The sequence below is a fragment of the Nicotiana tabacum genome, chromosome 16 (assembly GCF_000715075.1).
Source record: "Nicotiana tabacum cultivar K326 chromosome 16, ASM71507v2, whole genome shotgun sequence".
Lineage (NCBI taxonomy): Eukaryota > Viridiplantae > Streptophyta > Magnoliopsida > Solanales > Solanaceae > Nicotiana > Nicotiana tabacum.
Genome location: NC_134095.1, coordinates 31408758 through 31426081, shown reverse-complemented (window position 1 = coordinate 31426081; position 17324 = coordinate 31408758). Strand labels below are relative to the sequence as shown.

General features: G+C 35.5%; 2 protein-coding genes across 3 annotated transcripts; both read left to right on the top strand.

Annotated features, from left to right (window-relative positions):
• Positions 1-1582: 1582 nt before the first annotated feature.
• Positions 1583-6862, top strand: LOC107814404 (uncharacterized). 2 transcript variants are annotated; one of them, XM_016639818.2, is made up of 6 exons: positions 1583-1752; positions 1928-2020; positions 2627-2762; positions 4579-4716; positions 4822-4943; positions 6442-6862. In XM_016639818.2, exons 2-6 carry the CDS (start codon positions 1977-1979, stop codon positions 6599-6601), a joined length of 600 nt encoding a protein of 199 aa, XP_016495304.1. In that variant the 5' UTR covers positions 1583-1752; positions 1928-1976; the 3' UTR covers positions 6602-6862. The 2 variants fall into 2 exon arrangements, with proteins under 2 accessions (XP_016495304.1, XP_016495302.1); XM_016639816.2 differs by having other exon boundaries at positions 1603-1752; positions 2615-2762.
• A 1973-nt stretch (positions 6863-8835) lies between these two features.
• On the top strand, positions 8836-16095 carry LOC107814403 (uncharacterized). Its single transcript, XM_016639814.2, has 16 exons — positions 8836-9171; positions 10279-10352; positions 10927-11048; positions 11314-11370; positions 11458-11577; positions 11684-11809; positions 12051-12192; positions 13124-13294; positions 13425-13580; positions 13664-13770; positions 13859-13949; positions 14263-14404; positions 14494-14650; positions 14799-14915; positions 15473-15599; positions 15709-16095. The coding sequence occupies exons 1-16, from the start codon at positions 9108-9110 to the stop codon at positions 15943-15945; spliced, it is 2010 nt and encodes a 669-aa protein (XP_016495300.1). The 5' UTR covers positions 8836-9107; the 3' UTR covers positions 15946-16095.
• The last annotated feature ends 1229 nt before the right edge of the window (positions 16096-17324 follow it).

Sequence of the window (17324 nt, the reverse complement as noted above, 5' to 3'; positions counted from 1 at the left end):
ATACAACAAAAGAAAAATGCAACTACAACTTCAACACATGGTCTTCACGGCTACAACACAGACAAAAAACGCCCATGACAACAACATAAATTTTTTCCATCGTTTCAAATTTGAATCCAAGTTCGACACTTTCTTCTCCAAGCAAGACACTTTCTTCTCCAAGCAAGACACCCTAAGAATTCATCCAGGGTCTTCCTTCAAATTGTTCCTTTCTTTACGAATGACATTCAATGAAATCTTTTGAGTGTGGATAAACATTGACACATGGGCCTGAAGTTCTTCATCGCGCCATTCCCAATAACGACAAGCAATGTCTTCAGGACAAGAACATTTGAAGAATCTACGACCATCATTCATAGGTGTCGTAGCAGTAAACTGGTTAGCAGTCAATCCGCAAAAACAAGTGCGGGACTGACCTGATTCACGAGAAGAAGTAGAAGATTCCGACATTATAGAGGACTCCGACTTGATTTTGTTGAATTTGAGAATTCAATTTGAGAGGTGGGAGATGGGAAATTTTGGTCTGCAAAGAGGAGAGAAGAACGATGGCTAACAAACTGGGTGAAATTCGTATTTTATTTAGGTTATTTGTTAATGGGTCGGAGCCGATGGGTTATTTTGGGCCGGTTCGGGTTCAACAGATTGGGTATGGACATGGGTCTTTTGTTTTAGAATAAGCCAATGAAATTTGTCACGTAATTAGTATTTAACCTTTCTTTTTTTAAATGAGGAACCGTTAGTTGGAGTGGCATGTTCTGGCCCTTTTCCGTTATGCAAAATAGGAGTAGTACTCAATTTCTTCGTAGGTAGCGCCGGTTTCCCTTTGTCCGAATTAATTGACTAGAAATCCGGCACTTTTAAAAACAATATATATATATGACCAACAAGTTGGAGTAGACCCCTAGTGCAAATTTATAATGCAATTTGCAGTGATTGAAGTATTTGATAAATTTGGACAAAGTTACTCCAAATTAATATGCGAATAAATGCCAGCATAGGTGGTGAAGTTCAAAAAAATTCACAAGTAGAACTTCACCATAATATCTTGACATTATTGGCCACCCGGGCTAATTTTAGAAAAATGTATATTTTTAGCTGCCCCATAAATATAATTGATAATATATATATATATATAAGAAAAAATATATTTTTTTTACTAAGAAAATTTGATTAGTTTCGGCCGAGCGCCCAATTTTGTATTTTGCCCTAATTTTTACGCATTTAGAAGCCCCTCCCCGAATGCAAAATCTAGATGGGATCTTTACACAAATAGCCTGTCGAATTCACTATTACTTATTAAAAACAGTATACATAGATTATACAATAATTATACACGATTAAATATATATTATACATCCACCATCTATTTTAAGTTTAAGCACAGAACAACAGCCCACTACCCTCAAGTTGGGTCTCGGGGATCACATCCAAGCCCATATCATATTGGGATTGACCCAAGAACTTATCGGCCCAATCGAACCGATGAGCCCAATCAAGCCCATCGCTTACTGCTTACACGCGCCAGCAAAGGAGCGTGAGAAAACCGACAAAAGTTTCTGAATCATAGGACTCCAAACCCGGCAAGTAAAAGGAAACGATAATCGTCGTCAAAGTGGACTCTCTCCGGTTTTCTTTAGCTAAAAAGGGAGACCAAAAGTCTGTCTTTCTAAAATCCAAAAAAGGGACATACACAGATCAATCCTTTGATCATTCTATCGATCTTATCGAAAGCTCCAATTCTCAGAATCTTAGGTTTTTTTTCCTACTCCAAGCATAAAATCCTCAATTATTCTATCTTAATTCACCACAAATTTTAATTGGAATTATTGGTTTACCTAATTTGGATTCCCAATTAGCTTACCTAACTCCGTTTTCTTTGTTTAAGTATCTTATTGATTATTCAATTTTGTTCTCTTTGATATCATAGATTTTAATCCAAAGGTTGAGGTTTTCGTGGATCTTTTTGGAGCAGAGTAATGTCTGTAGCTTCTGATCAAGCCACCAGCATCTGCAGTCACTGGTAAATTTTTTTTTAAACTTTTTTTTTTTCGTTTTTGTTCTGTTTGTTTGATGAAGATAATATGAAGTTAAATACAAACCATGTTTATTTCTGGGTACAATTTAATGCCATTCTTCTGCTAGGAAGAGAGAAATGTGTATTAACTATTATGATTGTTAGCTTAACTAACGAAAAATTATGGCACTTGAAAGTTGCTTTTCCTATTAACTACCCATATGGTCTAATATGGAACAATTAGAATCCGTTTGATCTTTTCAGTCAGCTTAGTGGATTAATGTAACTTTTTATTGGCACAATTTTGTTTTTTAGACTTGATTCTGCGACGAAGAAGAATCTTATCCCCTGCGTGATGGGGAAGCTACATAGAATATATATGAATTTAATACGTGTAGTTCTCTAGCCTGCATACAACCCACCCTCCCCAGACCCCACTTGTGAGATCACATTGGGTATGTTGTTGTTGTAGTTTACTTGCAATGTTGCCATTTATGCATGGCTTCTAGCATCATGCTTATTTTGTGTTTCGGTTGTATTGATTTTGATCCTTCTGTTTACTTCTGAATTTGAGGCATTCATCACTTGCTAATTGAACAGTGATATTTACAGTGACAGAGCAATTCCTTCCACCAACCTCAATTTGCATTTTGCTCACTGCTCCCGGAATCTTGAAAAATGTAAAATCTGTGGGGATATGGTTCCTAAAAAATTTGCAGAGGAACATTTCTTGAGCACTCATGCTCCGGTAAGTGAGCTTATTTGTTTGACCTCTTTTACTCTTTGGGAGCAATGGGAGAGGTTGTAATCCTAATATAGGAAACAAGATACTTTTCTTGTTATCTTACTTATTCTCGACTTTTAGGCGCAAGGAGTGCCCATCATGTATATAATGTTTACATAAATGCATTTGTACCTTATCTAGCTATATATGTTTGTAAACATGCATTCATGTTCTCTTTTTGTATTTATGTTTGTTCCTGCACCAATTGTTTGCCCCCGAGGGCTTTGGTTCGGTGGTGAGAGCGCACCGCATAATGTGTAGGTTTAGTGCACGACACGAATTCTAACCCTGCATCAATTACTGTTGAGGGATTTATATACATAAAAATGAATGGGTATGGAGTAGGGGGTTTTACCCTGTCATGTTTTTTGTTGTTGCAATTACAGGATATATGTGTTTATAAACATGAATAGATTGGATTAGCCGACAGATTTCACCGGCTCGTTCTCTTTGGCATCAGTAGTTGTATATTCCTGTAAGTTGAAAACAAGAAGTATCTACTTCATGGTGTACTTTCCTGAAAGGAATTTGAAGATGGGGATAATAAGGATTTGCTCTTTAGGATGATGTGGTCTAAGAACTCACTAGCTTTCATACCTCACATGTCGCCACATTGTTGAACTTCTGGTTCGAATGGCATAAGAGGGTCTTTGAAATCTTCATTGAAACTGACTGGAAAAACAAGCTTGATGAATGGGAATTTCTGCTGCTCAATTAGTCTTGTTCTAATGAATTATAGCTTTTCAAAGTCATCTATGTGCATTTGCCTGATGTTCAATTGCTGTTTCTATAACCAACTGAGTAGATAGGTTTCATTGGGCCTTTTTCATATTTGCTTAGTGTATATTGCGATTCTAAATATAAGCTATGGTAAATAGGCTTTGCTACTGAATTCTTTGCATAGAACATGGACGTGACAGGGTGCTGCATGTGATCCATTGTAGAATTTTTTATAAACAATTTAGGAGGTTTTGATCAGTGATAAATAACATGAATAGGTATAAGGTAAACTGCATTTATGGTTGAACACTTGAGCAACCCCTAACCCCAGCAAAATCTCAAGCTATGAAATGCTCTTCCGTTTACCAAAACCAAGATGATTCCTCATAGTGGGCATTATAGTTTGACAAGTGTATTAGTTAAAAATCCATTTTATATGAAACTTACAACAATGCTTAGCCTGCATAACAAGTATTTTTTGTTGTCTTCTTGCTTACAACAAGTGATCTTAAGTTTTAACTAGCTGAATATATCTTATAGAGACTTGCTCTAAGAATAGACTGCTAAAATCTATCACACAAACCAGAGGTAGTAAGCCCTGCAGAGCAACTGAGCAAGTATATTTTGTTGTCTTCTTGCTTACAACAGCTGATGTTAGTTGTAACTTTTAGCTGAATATGTCGTCCAAAAATGTGCTCTGTGAACAGACTGCTGGCTTCTATGGTGCAAACCAGAGGTAGTGAGGCTTTAGAGAACCAAAAATGTTTTGGCTTGTGCCTTTGCTTTTCAGGGATTATCATTGGATAAGTAATAGGGATATTGAATAGGAGAACCAGCGTTAAGTGCTGGATTTAGGTTATTGCTTTTCTTTCTTCTTAAGGATCTATGTAGAAGATATTGATTAAATGTTTTCTCACCTTTTTTCCATTCATTTCTTATTGAGAGCGGGGCTGCTGTGGGACAGGGGATAGTATTCTGTTCCTTCTTCTTTGTGGTTTGATTAACTCCGTAGGCCAAACTATACCTATTTGATGTGATTACTGTGCTTGTTTATTTTTAGGTTGCCTGTTCTTTGTGTAGTGAGACAATGGAACGTGAGATTCTAGCTGTTCATAGAGGTGAAAATTGCCCAAAAAGGATTGTGACATGCGAGTATTGCGAGTTTCCTTTGCCTGCGATTGACTTATTCGAGCATCAGGTAATAAGAATTATCATCTGACATCTTTTGTGTTTTCTATGTTCAGGAGTGATTGGATTTTTGCATCTTACTCTTTGGTTGTGATATTTACACTGTCTTGATCAGGAAGTATGTGGGAACCGAACAGAATTATGTCATCTTTGTAGCAGATATATTAGACTCCGAGAAATAAATGTTCATGAGAGTAGATGCAATGGAATCATAAACAATGTTGCAGAATCTTCCAGGTATTAAGGACAAAGTATTTTATTTAATTGGCTTTTCGCAAATGTTCTCTCATCGAGGTCTTTTATAATATAGATATCTGAGATCTGAGATCTGAGATCTGAGATCCAACTGTTAGTATTATTCTTTAAATTAAGTTCAACTCCAATTGGAAACATGTAACTCCCTCACACTCTTACTTTTTTTTTTTGTTTTTGATAAGGCTCCCTCACACTCTTATTGTCTGTTATGATTTGTCTAAATATGCATCTTCTGTCACTCTTGGCTTAATGTTTTATTTTCCTCTCTTATTGGTACAACAATCGGACTGTCGATCTTGTGTCCTAGTGATTGATGAGGACTTAACTCCCTGCAAACGAAAAAGGAATAGAATAAGTAAAGCAGATTATGAGGAAACATCCCTATAAATGCATCATGTTGTGTGGTCACAACTTAGGGGACTATCATCATTATAGCTAAAAATGAATTTAGGGGAAATTTTGACATGACTTCATTAAATGTACATGTTAAGTTTTCCCAGAAGTAATTTCATAAGGCACACCACCATGTAATCCATTTCGGTCGAATCCCCTATGGACAACGGTACATGCATGAGTAATGAGAGGGTTATTTGGATAAGTTGCTGTTAAACTATGCAAAATTTTAATGGAAATCATACTAAGACCTTAAAGATGTTTTTCTGCTCTTTAGTTCTCATCTTAACCATCCATTTAAAGACTGAGACTCCAATGTAGCCAAAGCTTGCACTTGAGCTTCTTTTTCTTCTCTTCTTTATTCTGATTAAGAAAAACTTCATCTTTTTCTGTGATATGAGTCTTTCATGTCTCTTCTCTTTGTTTATTAAAGAAGTCTGTTTTTCTTCAGCTACCAAAAGTTAAATTAGCAATTCTCTTTCCAATATATTATCATGGCATCACCCGTTGCCGTATTTCAACTCTTAAATAATTTTCTCTACTCTGTTAGTATGTGCCATGGCATTGAATTAAAATGTGATTTGGCCAGCACACCTGCAATTTACATATAGAATATGCTCACTTGTTTAGACTCTGTGCCTCAAGTTTGACGATGTTGCGTATTTGGAATCCAAGTTTGGGATGTAGGGGCTTCCTTTGTCACAAGTCTCAGTAGTGTATTAAATAAGAAATCTGATGTTTAGTGTAAAAATAGTGAATAAGAAAACAAGCAGTTGTCGGATCATGCATATGATCTATGCAGAAAGTTCTAAAACAGTAGGTTTAATGATTTTACTATCTTTAGAAGTAAAATTGATAGACACAAAAGTTCCTAGGCCTGAGCATGTGGTCTGTTTCATATTTGTTCTCTATAGTGAACCTATTTGCAATTCGTTTGTTGGATTGAATTTCCATCATTATCTCTCGAACCCATAAATGGAAATCAGATCTTGAACACTAATCGAACTTTCAGTACCATAGTTTATCTGTTGCATGTCAAGTTCTGGTATTTATTTGTCATGTCTTTGCTCTTTGGTTTCTCTCAAAGGAACACGCATGCAGCTGAAAGAGATCGTGGTCCTCCAAGAAGGCAGCCACAAGAATTCTCCAAAAAGCGGCTTCTGTTTACAATCGCGATAACAGGCATTGCAGTCTTGTTAGGCTCACTTCTTTTCCAGAGGAAACTCGAGCATACTCAATTACACTAGTACTGAAGATGGGTGTCGGCAGGCTTTTCCTTTGATCCATCAACTGGTACTTCAAATCACCAGAATTTCTTACTATCAGAGAACTTACTATAAGTATAACTATATGCCTAAATATTCCATCTGTACAAGTCTTTAATATGCGAATCCATTTCTTATGAGATGAGTTGAACTGCATACGGGTGTTATGTAAAGTGGAAGTTGATCAAACTGTATCTCTAGTGGTAGTGAAAATAATGTGACTGCCTTCTTCTTCTTGTTGAAGCAATGGTGTTTGTATCGGAATATTATTCCACGATGATTATGTTCACGAGCTCTGCTTTGTTAATACCCGGGAAACAGAATTGTGGATATAATTAATATAGTATCAAAAAATAGAGTTGTTTTGCAACTTCTCCACCATGAGGAGATCGTGTCATATACACTGATCTCATGTACCTAAAAAAGCACAAGGCTCATGATTTTTTGTTTCTTTCTGCCAAGAATTAGCTCGAAGCTCCATTTCAACTTTGGTTATGACAAGCATGAAAGCCCCAGCTACCAATACTAAATGCCAGCCCAACCTTCAACTGTCCCGCAAACGACTCTGGTGGCCTAAAGAAACCTCTACTCTAATAATATATATTTCACGAGGCATGCTTTAATACTGCAGTTAGTTATGTCTCAAGAATCAGGCTTCAATGCATGGGTTCACCAACAGTTTGTATACAAACACTTATTCCGATCTTTCTCCCGTCATAAGCGTGTTATGTGCACTTTCTAAATTCTTGTCAGCTCACGTGATAATAATCTCTCTTTTTGGTATTGCATTATTATTGTCTTGCCCTACTGCACACATGAAAAAACAATACATTAATTGAAAAAAGAAATATCTTCTCATGTCATTTCTTACTGTTCCAAATCCGATTGTTTCTATGTTGTTTTCTTAGAATTTGAGTGTGTTTGGTCTTACATAAATTATCATTTAGAAAAATGCTTTTTTCAGAAGAAAGTCTTTGGCTGCTATTTTTTTTTTCTTTTTGGGATGATTTCCATAAAAGAGGAATCTTTTCTTCTAAAATGTGAGCACCTATTGTGTGTATCATTAACTTGTTCAACTGCCGGTAATTTGTATACCGTCCTACTTCACCAAAAATATCAAATGTACCCCATGGCAAAGTGCTCATTTAGATATTATTACCAACTGATAATACTCAATTTCATTAAAATGTTATTTGATTTGATAATACTATCTAATAATCTCTAATATATATATTTAAAACTTATTTTTCATGAAAATTAATTGTCGCCTATATCAAACACATAAATATTGCCTTTTTGTGTTCTTTCAATCCAAAATTGTAAAATTTGAAATGAAACAACAACAATATCTATAATAATAACAACCACAAAGAAAAAGCAAGAAACATAAAACGAAAAGGGTATTTCTGTCGGCCCGTTCGCTGTGAAACAGAGCAACCAACTCCCACACTCTCGTTGTTTAGGGGCTCATAAAAACCCGACAAACTGAACCAAACCAAACCGATCAAAAAATCCGATACTTTTTGGTTTGGTTTGGTTTTGGTTTTGAATTTTAAAAACCAATCAAATTTGGTTTAGTTCTGGCGTTAATAAAAAAATAACCGAAAAAGCCCGAACCAAACTGAATATGGGAGTAGCTATTTCAAATTTATTATTACACCTATATATGCATATTTTTATATAAAATTTCAAAAGTTTTATGGTGAATGTTAATCATTTGCACTTTTAGTACAGTTCTTTAGCGTTATATTCTGGTTTGATTGATAGTTTTCTTTTGTTAAGTGTAAGAATCCATTTCATGTTAAAAAAATATATTTTTAATTGAGTCCTTAAAGTATTTGATTCAATTATCATCAATATATTTTAGTAAATAATAGATTTCTCAAAGGACAATTGATTTGATAGTGTTACGTTGAAAATGTGGTCGCCGGAATATGTGTTTGGTAGTGTATGTCATATATTTAAGAAAAAATCGATAAATAACCGAAAAAATCGACAAACAGACAAACCCGACATAAACCGAATCGAGAAAAAAACGATTTAATTGGTTTGGTTTGGTTCTAATATTTGAAAAACCGACTTACTTGATTTGATTTCTTTTTAAGAAAAAACTGATCCAAACCGAACCATGACCACCCCTGCTCTCGTTCACTATCATCTTACAAAAGAGAAGTTCCACTACATATATAATTTTAATATCTGTTACATTCAGTTTTGAAGTACTCATACAATTCCAAAAACGATAAAAGCTTATAATGATCTCTGTGATATAAAAGGAACAGAAGTGGAGATAATTGAAGTCCATTTTCGCTGACCGAGTGTGAATACTCGATCATAATACTTCAGATATAAACTTGATGAGCGGCGATTCAGCACATTAACTGACGGCAGAAGCGGTGGGGTGGGTGGAATACGGCGGAAGTTGGTGGCGCGTAATTGAAATGGACGGCTAACTCATAACGTTGGACGGGGACAGCGAAGCAACACGATGGGTTATCGGCGTTGTTTCAAACACATGATAAAATGCTTATGCGCGTGCGCTGTACAAACAGGTACGACGTCTAACTACGTATTCACACGTGCCCCCAAATACTAGCAGGTTATTATTATAATCGTCTCTTTTTTTTTTCTTTTTTTTTTCTGGTATTATATTTGTCCATTTTTCTGGCGTTATATGTGTCTGTTTAAATAATAATCTTAAAGTTATACTGCAGAGGAATGAAATTACATTATAATACTTTGCTTTATAAGCAACCTCCTAATTCCTATATTGTTATCTTTACTCTTTAGCTTTTAAAGTTTATTCTTAGAAAAAAGAAGATTAAAATTGAACACTCGATTTTCATTTGGACTTGTCCCAAATTAGCATCCACTTCCGTCTTTCTTCTCATTCTTTATGATTCTTATCTACTAACTAAAATTAAAAAGGTTTACCAAATTTTGTCACAAACTTCAAGTTTATTGCTTCGTATCTAAGATATAAACTTTATATATATTAAAAAAAAAACGGATACATAAATTTTAAAAGATACGAATATAACACATACATAAATGCATGATTACTTGATATATTATTCCATCAGGCGTCTTTACTTCCAAGCTATATCTAATTTCACCAAACGATAGTGGCGCAATAGCAAAAGTGGATTATTAAAGCTAAAGCCAGGAAATAAAAGAATTCATTTCCCTGTAGTTAAAGTTAAGTCTAATTACAAAATTGTAGATTGTTATATATATGTGACATATCTTTTAGTGTAACTTATATATCTCAACTCATAGCTCCAACGTAACATATTACTGCAAATCGTTGGTAACACAAGAAGAACAATTTTCTTTTTCAACACCATTTTTGAGCCTGTGAAATTTTATAGTTACCCATGCAAATTATAGGAAGGGAGCCTTGGCGTAACTGGTAAAGTTGCTGCCATGTGACCAGGAGACCACGGGTTCGATCCGTGGAAACAACCTCTTGCAGAAATGCAGGGTAAGGCTGCGTGCAATAGGCCCTTGTGGTCCGGCCCTTCCCCCGACCCCGCGCATTGTGGGAGCTTAGTGTGCACCGGGCTGCCCTTTACCCATGCAAACTGTACTTTGGATAAAATTCATAGCATTTTAATGAGCCAGACTTAATATTCTTTTTTCTTGTTTGTCTTTTACAGGAGCTTGTTGTCATAGCGGAGGTCCTGGAACAATGTCCCCAATTGGAGTGAAGTTGTACATTCAGGATCGCCATGTAAGGATTCTTGAATATATATATATATATATATATGTGTGTGTGTGTGTGTAATTGATTATTTACCATGTTTTACAGGTTATCGCTCCATCTATAGAAAAGTTATTCATAATTGACTTTTAAGTGACCTGATAGAATAAACTTCTTTGCACTGCCCAGTATATATTAGTTAAACTCATATTTGTTCCCCTTAATTATTGTTTGAACTGGCGAAGTTGTTGCATTGCAATTTTGTCTTGCCAGCAAGCAGTAGAACAGTGTCTCTTACAGTCTTGCGTATTTTCAGAAAAAAAAAAAAAAAACAGAAATATGGAAAATGTTGTCTTTTACAATGTATTGTTAACAAGTCCTCATGCTTCTTTTCAAGGCTTGTTTTGTTTCTGTTTTCTGCTATTATATCCCTTGTGTATCAGTTATTGCACTTCATCCATTTTGATAATTCTACATAAAGATAAATAAGGATGTGAGTATGCTTGCACATTATGAACACAGAGGAAAGAAAGTAGATAGTGGTTAGCTTTATGAGTTTTCTTCTACACAGAGAAAATCATTACAACATTACTTTTTTTTGCAGGTGATGATGGATAATGGCATAGTCCAAGTCACGTTATCAAATCCGGACGGAATTGTCACCGGAATACACTATAATGGCATTGATAATCTACTTGAAGTCCTTAATGATGAATCCAACCGAGGGTAATTGGCTTCAACTTACATGTTTCTTGCATATTCCTTAGGCTGAACTCATGAAAACCTAAGAGTTTAAAAGTGCAAAGAGAAACCTGGCATAAATTTTTGAAATTAGGACATAAAACAAGCTAAGGCATCTGAAACAAGTATGATAGAATTTTAGATTCTAAAGATAAGTAGTTTCCTTTTACAAGTATAATTTTCTTTATGTTGGTCATTTATGTATTGGAATATAGAACTGGTGACCTTAAGCTATGAATGTAATATGCAGATACTGGGACGTCGTCTGGAATTCTCTAGATGGTGGAAGAAGTGGAGTATTTGAAGTGTAAGTTTTTACTGTATTACTTATTTTTAACTAATCAATGAAAATATGGCTAATTTTAAGCGAAAAAAATTATCGATTATCATGTAGGATCAAGGGTACAAATTTCAAGGTTATAACAGAGACAGACGATCAGGTTGAGATATCATTTTCCCGACCATGGGATCCCTCCCTCCAAGGCAAACTTGTTCCGCTGAATATTGACAAAAGGTTCTCTTTCCTAAATATTTCATATTGGATTAAATGAGAATGTGCATGCTATTAGTGTTGCATTACTCATATAATTGTGTTAATCAAGCTAATGATGATGCAACAGGTTTATTTTGCTCCGTGGCTGCTCTGGTTTCTACTCCTATGCCATTTATGAGCATGTTGGTTCACCTGAGTGGCCTGCCTTCAGCCTTGGTGAAACTAGAATAGCATTCAAGCTCCGGAAAGATAAGTAAGAAGAACTTTTCCTCTTTTCTCTACCCTTATGCGTTACGTAGTGGTTAGTAAGCAGAACTATTTATATGTTCCAAACCAAATGCCTGATCTATAGACTTTAGATAAATCTTATTTTGGAAAACGTAATCAATGCAGTCCCACCTAGTTAGAGGTCAGTTGCTCTTTGGCCTGATGCTGAATATTTATTGGCTCTGTAATCACTACTTCATGATAAATTTGGTACTTTCAATGAATAGGTTTCATTACATGGCTGTGGCAGACAATAGGCAAAGATTCATGCCTCTACCAGATGACCGATTGCCTGCAAGATGCCAACGCCTTGCTTATGCAGAAGCGGTCCTACTTAATAATCCCGTGGAGCCTGAGCTAAGAGGAGAGGTAACTCTTCTTTTACTGATTATTTGGTTTCATCAACTTATTAAGAAAATTATATCCCACATAAGGTTTTGGTAAAAAAAATTTAAACTATTCTTCTAAATTTGTGTTTTTTACCAACCCATTGATACTTGACTAAATAGCTGATCACTGGAGGAATATCGGTTCATTAATCTGATGACAGTCCTTAATACGGATGACAGGTTAAAAAAGTTTATGCCTGTACTAGTTAAAAACTTTTTAACAGTAACTCATGTTGTTGGTAGAATGGGAAGAATTGGGGGAAGAGGGAACACAGGGAATGAATGGGAAGATCGAAAAGTTGGAAGAAGAAAGGACTTTTTGGTTTAGACGCGTGGAATTGGCTAAGCATTTTATTCGAACAAATATAGAGCCAACCTAACAGGTTACCTTTTCCAAGGCGCTAAATAGGCCTTCGCCCTTACGCCTTTATATATAATAGAAGAAATTTAGATAGTTGTATATAGAATTAGCCAGATCGTCTGAAGTATGAACATAATCGCCTTTGTTCTGAAGGCCTAGTGAGTTCCTTTTTTTTTTCAAAGGCGGTCCTTTTCTTTCCTCAGACCGATGACTCGCTTGTTAAGTACTGCTAACTATTATAGGAGGATGTCGCCCCCTCAGGACTACCAGTAGCTTCAGTTGTTGAATCTCGTGCAAGTTAGGTTGTGGTTGTATTGGCTGCAAGCGGAACGTAGGCACTTTAGGTGTGTGTTGACCATGCACTCTCGCTTCGTGTCATGTCGTATATATGATAGAGATAGTGTGGTGATTGACCTCAATGCTAATGGTGATCCCCAAGGTTCAACGAATGAATGAAGCTATGATCGTACCCGAACTTGTATAGATCCTTAAGTGTTATTAGACTGCTATAGAGAAATGATTAGTGGTTTGATTAATCCCATGCACACAGGTCGATGACAAATACCAGTACTCATGCGATAATAAAGACAACAAGGTCCATGGCTGGATATCTATGGATCCACCTGTGGGGTTCTGGCAAATTACTCCGAGTGATGAATTTCGATCTGGTGGACCTGTCAAACAGAACCTCACATCCCATGTCGGTCCAACTACCCTAGCTGTAAGGCCTTTCTTCTAACTCAGTACTTTTACCATGAAAGTTTTCAACAAGATGGATAAATTCACAACAATAGGATACTTCTCCGTGGCTACACATTGGTCATTTATGGGTGAAAATGTGATATTAACAGATGTTTCTAAGCTCTCATTACGCTGGGGACGATCTAACACCAAAATTTGCTCAAGGGGAAGCATGGAAGAAAGTTTTTGGCCCCATTTTTATATATGTTAATTCTGTTATGCAAGGGGAAGATCCTGTTGCTCTATGGGATGATGCCAACATACAGGTTTAGCAGTGAAAGGATTTGAAATATACTCCAAATTTTGTATATGCATGAGTTCAAAGTTTTTATATCAGCTACTGTTGCAGATGCAGGTTGAAGTTCTAAGCTGGCCTTACTGTTTTCCAGCATCAGAAGATTTTCCATCAGCAGACCAACGGGGCAATGTTAGTGGAAGACTTTTGGTTCAAGACAAGTAAGGACATAATGCTTTTAGCTCAAATATTGTATTCAAACTTAAAGTCTAAATACGATTTTTAAAGCCTTATGACTACTTTTGATAGGTACATTAATGATGATTATATAGCAGCAAATGGCGCTTATGTTGGGCTTGCTCCACCAGGAGAAGCTGGTTCCTGGCAAAAAGAATGCAAGGTCATCTTTGCTAACCTAATTATTTATCAACTAACTAAACAATGTTTTCGAGATACTTGCATAAAACAAGTATGATGATTATACACCCTAAAAACTCTGTTTATGTATATGTATTTTCTTTTCTTTTTCCCCCTCCGCTTCTTGAAAACTTATAACAAATAAGTGTGAACTTGATTTCTAAGACCAAAGAACAAGCTGACAAATCCTATCCCTAAAGTTGGAAGCTCTAATTGATCTTTCATTTTGTTGCAAAATGATTTAGCTACTTGAAAAATGAAAAAGAAAGTAAAAACTTAGGATTTCTCTGTTTCAGGACTACCAATTTTGGGCTACAGCAGACAACGATGGATACTTCTCCATAAACAATATACGTCCGGGGGACTACAATCTTTATGCATGGGTCCCTGGATTCATTGGGGACTATTTATATGAGACTCCCATTTCCATATCTCCAGGTCCTGACTCCAGACTTACTTGCACTTCAACTACCATCTCTTAACCAAACACTTTGAATCTCATGTGATTCCATGATACATTGAAACAGGTCGTAATGTTGATGTGGACGAAATCGTATATCAGCCTCCAAGGGATGGCCCCACATTATGGGAAATAGGCATTCCTGATCGTACTGCTGCAGAATTTTTTGTTCCTGAACCCAACCCAAGATTTATCAACAAGCTTTTCGTCAATCATCCTGATAGGTTAGTAACGTATCTTTATGTATAGACCTTATGTTTCAACGTGTCCAGCTAGTTAAAATAATTCCTTTCTCTTTGACAAAATTCATCGCATGTGTCCAGCATATATATGCACTGAGAAAAACACTTTGTTGTTGTCTTTAAATTACAGGTTTAGGCAATATGGATTGTGGGAAAGATACTCCGAGCTATATCCAAAGGATGACCTTGTGTATGTAACTGGAGAAAGTGACTATAGTAAAGACTGGTTTTTTGCTCAGGTTCCAAGGTGAGCTATTCAGTAATCTAATGAGTTTGGAAACTGAACTGCTATGCTAAATTCCATGCTTTTCACCAATATTTATCCGTACGTGTTAGTATTTCACTATTAGAAATGTCAGAATTTTCAGAAGAGTGCCATATTGATTGGGACTGAGGGAGTCTTCTTTACTCGTTCCATCTGTCAAAATCAAGTGCCACCCACCTAAAAAGCTGGTTGATATCTATTCTTACTCAAAAATGCAAAATATCACTAAGTCGCCTAGGTGATAAAGAAAGTTTTTTGTGTTTTTTCAAGATTAACTCAGAACAACCCCCCCCCCCTTTCCTTTTCTCATTCCACCAGCCATGAAGCAGAATTAAGCTGTGGTGTGTCTGAAAACTGGAATACTATGCTAAATTCCATGTTTTCACCAACACTTATCTGGACGTTTTAGTACCAAATATGTTACCATGTGTCTAAAGAGTGTCATGTAAATTGGGATCGATGATGTGCTGTTACATTTTTCCATCAGTCATAATTCCTCCAACCGCCATCTCTTTTTATATCTGGCTCTTTCTTTGTAGGAGAAAAGAGGATGGCACATATCAAGGAACGACGTGGCAAATCAGATTTAAACTTGATTCGGTCAATCAAGGAGGAACTTATAAATTGCGCATTGCAATTGCATCTGCAACTTTAGCTGAAGTGCAGGTACACTGATCCCTATTGATGTTAACTTAGCTCTTATTTGGCAAATAACTAGCTTCTGCCTTAATGAAATTGTGTCAATTACCTAATACTTTTTATCTTATACTTGCAGGTTCGGGTGAATGATCCGAACACAAACCGGCCTCTATTTTCAACCGGATTGATTGGAAGAGATAACTCAATTGCTAGGCATGGAATTCATGGCCTATATTGGTTGTACAATATAGACATACAGGGAAATCTGCTAGTGCAGGGAGATAACACTATTTACTTGGGCCAACCAAGAAACCAAAGTCCTTTCCAGGGGATTATGTATGACTATATTCGTCTTGAAGCTCCACCAAACTAAGCAATATTCAGAGTTCCCTTTTTGTATAGTGCTCAAATAATTCCAATTCAAAGTAAAATAGTGTATTAATTGTTAACTCTTTGAATTGTATTACCAGGTTCTGATTAATTTCTGGTTTGTGAAGCAATAAAATTCCACCATTTGCTCAGATGTACATAGTGTTTTCTTTTTCTTTTCGTTTATAAACTTCCCTTCACGGATTGTAGACAGTCAACACTCGGGACCAAATTTCCACTATTAGTCTACTAAGTTAAATTATCACTAGAAGAATACATGAAGTTTTGATGATCTTGTCCACTAAAATCTGCAGTTTTCCATTTTGATTTTTTTTTTTTATATTGAGATTAACTAAACCATTGTCTAGCTTAACTAATTAAAATTAATTGGTAAGTATCAAGTGCTGAAAATGATTATTTGGATTGAAGTGATGATCCTGATAACAAGAAGTTAATATATTAACAAAAATTATAAATTATAAATTTAAAACTATCTTTACATGAAAAAAAAACTGCATTAATAGATTGGAGAGGAATTTAGGGATTTTATTCTGAAAAGGATATATTGACGTTTGCAAAAATAATACTAGGGTTGAAGTAGTAGAAAAAAATGGTCAAACCAAAAGTATTTATATGATGAAACGCCATAAGTTGGGAGATGTGATAAGCATCATGTAATGAAATAATTAGTGTTGATATGGATTGTATGAATAAGCATATACATGATTGGATAGAAGTAATGAAATTCAAAATAAACAATGAATATGTTCGGTAATAAGCTCTTTTTATGTTAAAGTGACGAATATACCCATAATGTTATCTAAAAATAATACAAAGGAGTAACTTTACATGAAAAAGGATGACAACAAATAGAATTGAAAGGATGTAGGACTTTTGTTTCGGAAGGAGTTTTTGGAGACTATAAAAACATATTACGAATAAAATAGTAAAAAGTTTTGACAAATCAAAAGAACTTATAAGATGAAAAATCATTTGTAGGATCACCAAGTTACGTGTTTTGATTGATTTTAGTTTATAAGTACATGACTTATAAGCAGAGGCCTATCCAAAATTTTAATTTGACGGGTTCAATCTTTATATTTTTATCATTGAACTCATTACACAATTAACTTTATGGTTTCAGAATGTAGTATTTATTGAAATTTGGTGATCTTTTACACACTATATATATAAGCTCCATATTGAAATTGCTTGCTGGGTTCAGTTGAACCATACTCAAGTAGCTACATCTGAGCATTATTTATGATATTTAACAAATACTTAAATAAGTGAAAAATGCATATAAGCTAGTCAAACCGGCTTATAAGCTTTACCCAAACACCCTCTTTGAGTCATCGAAGTAGTCGTGTTATATTAGTTGTT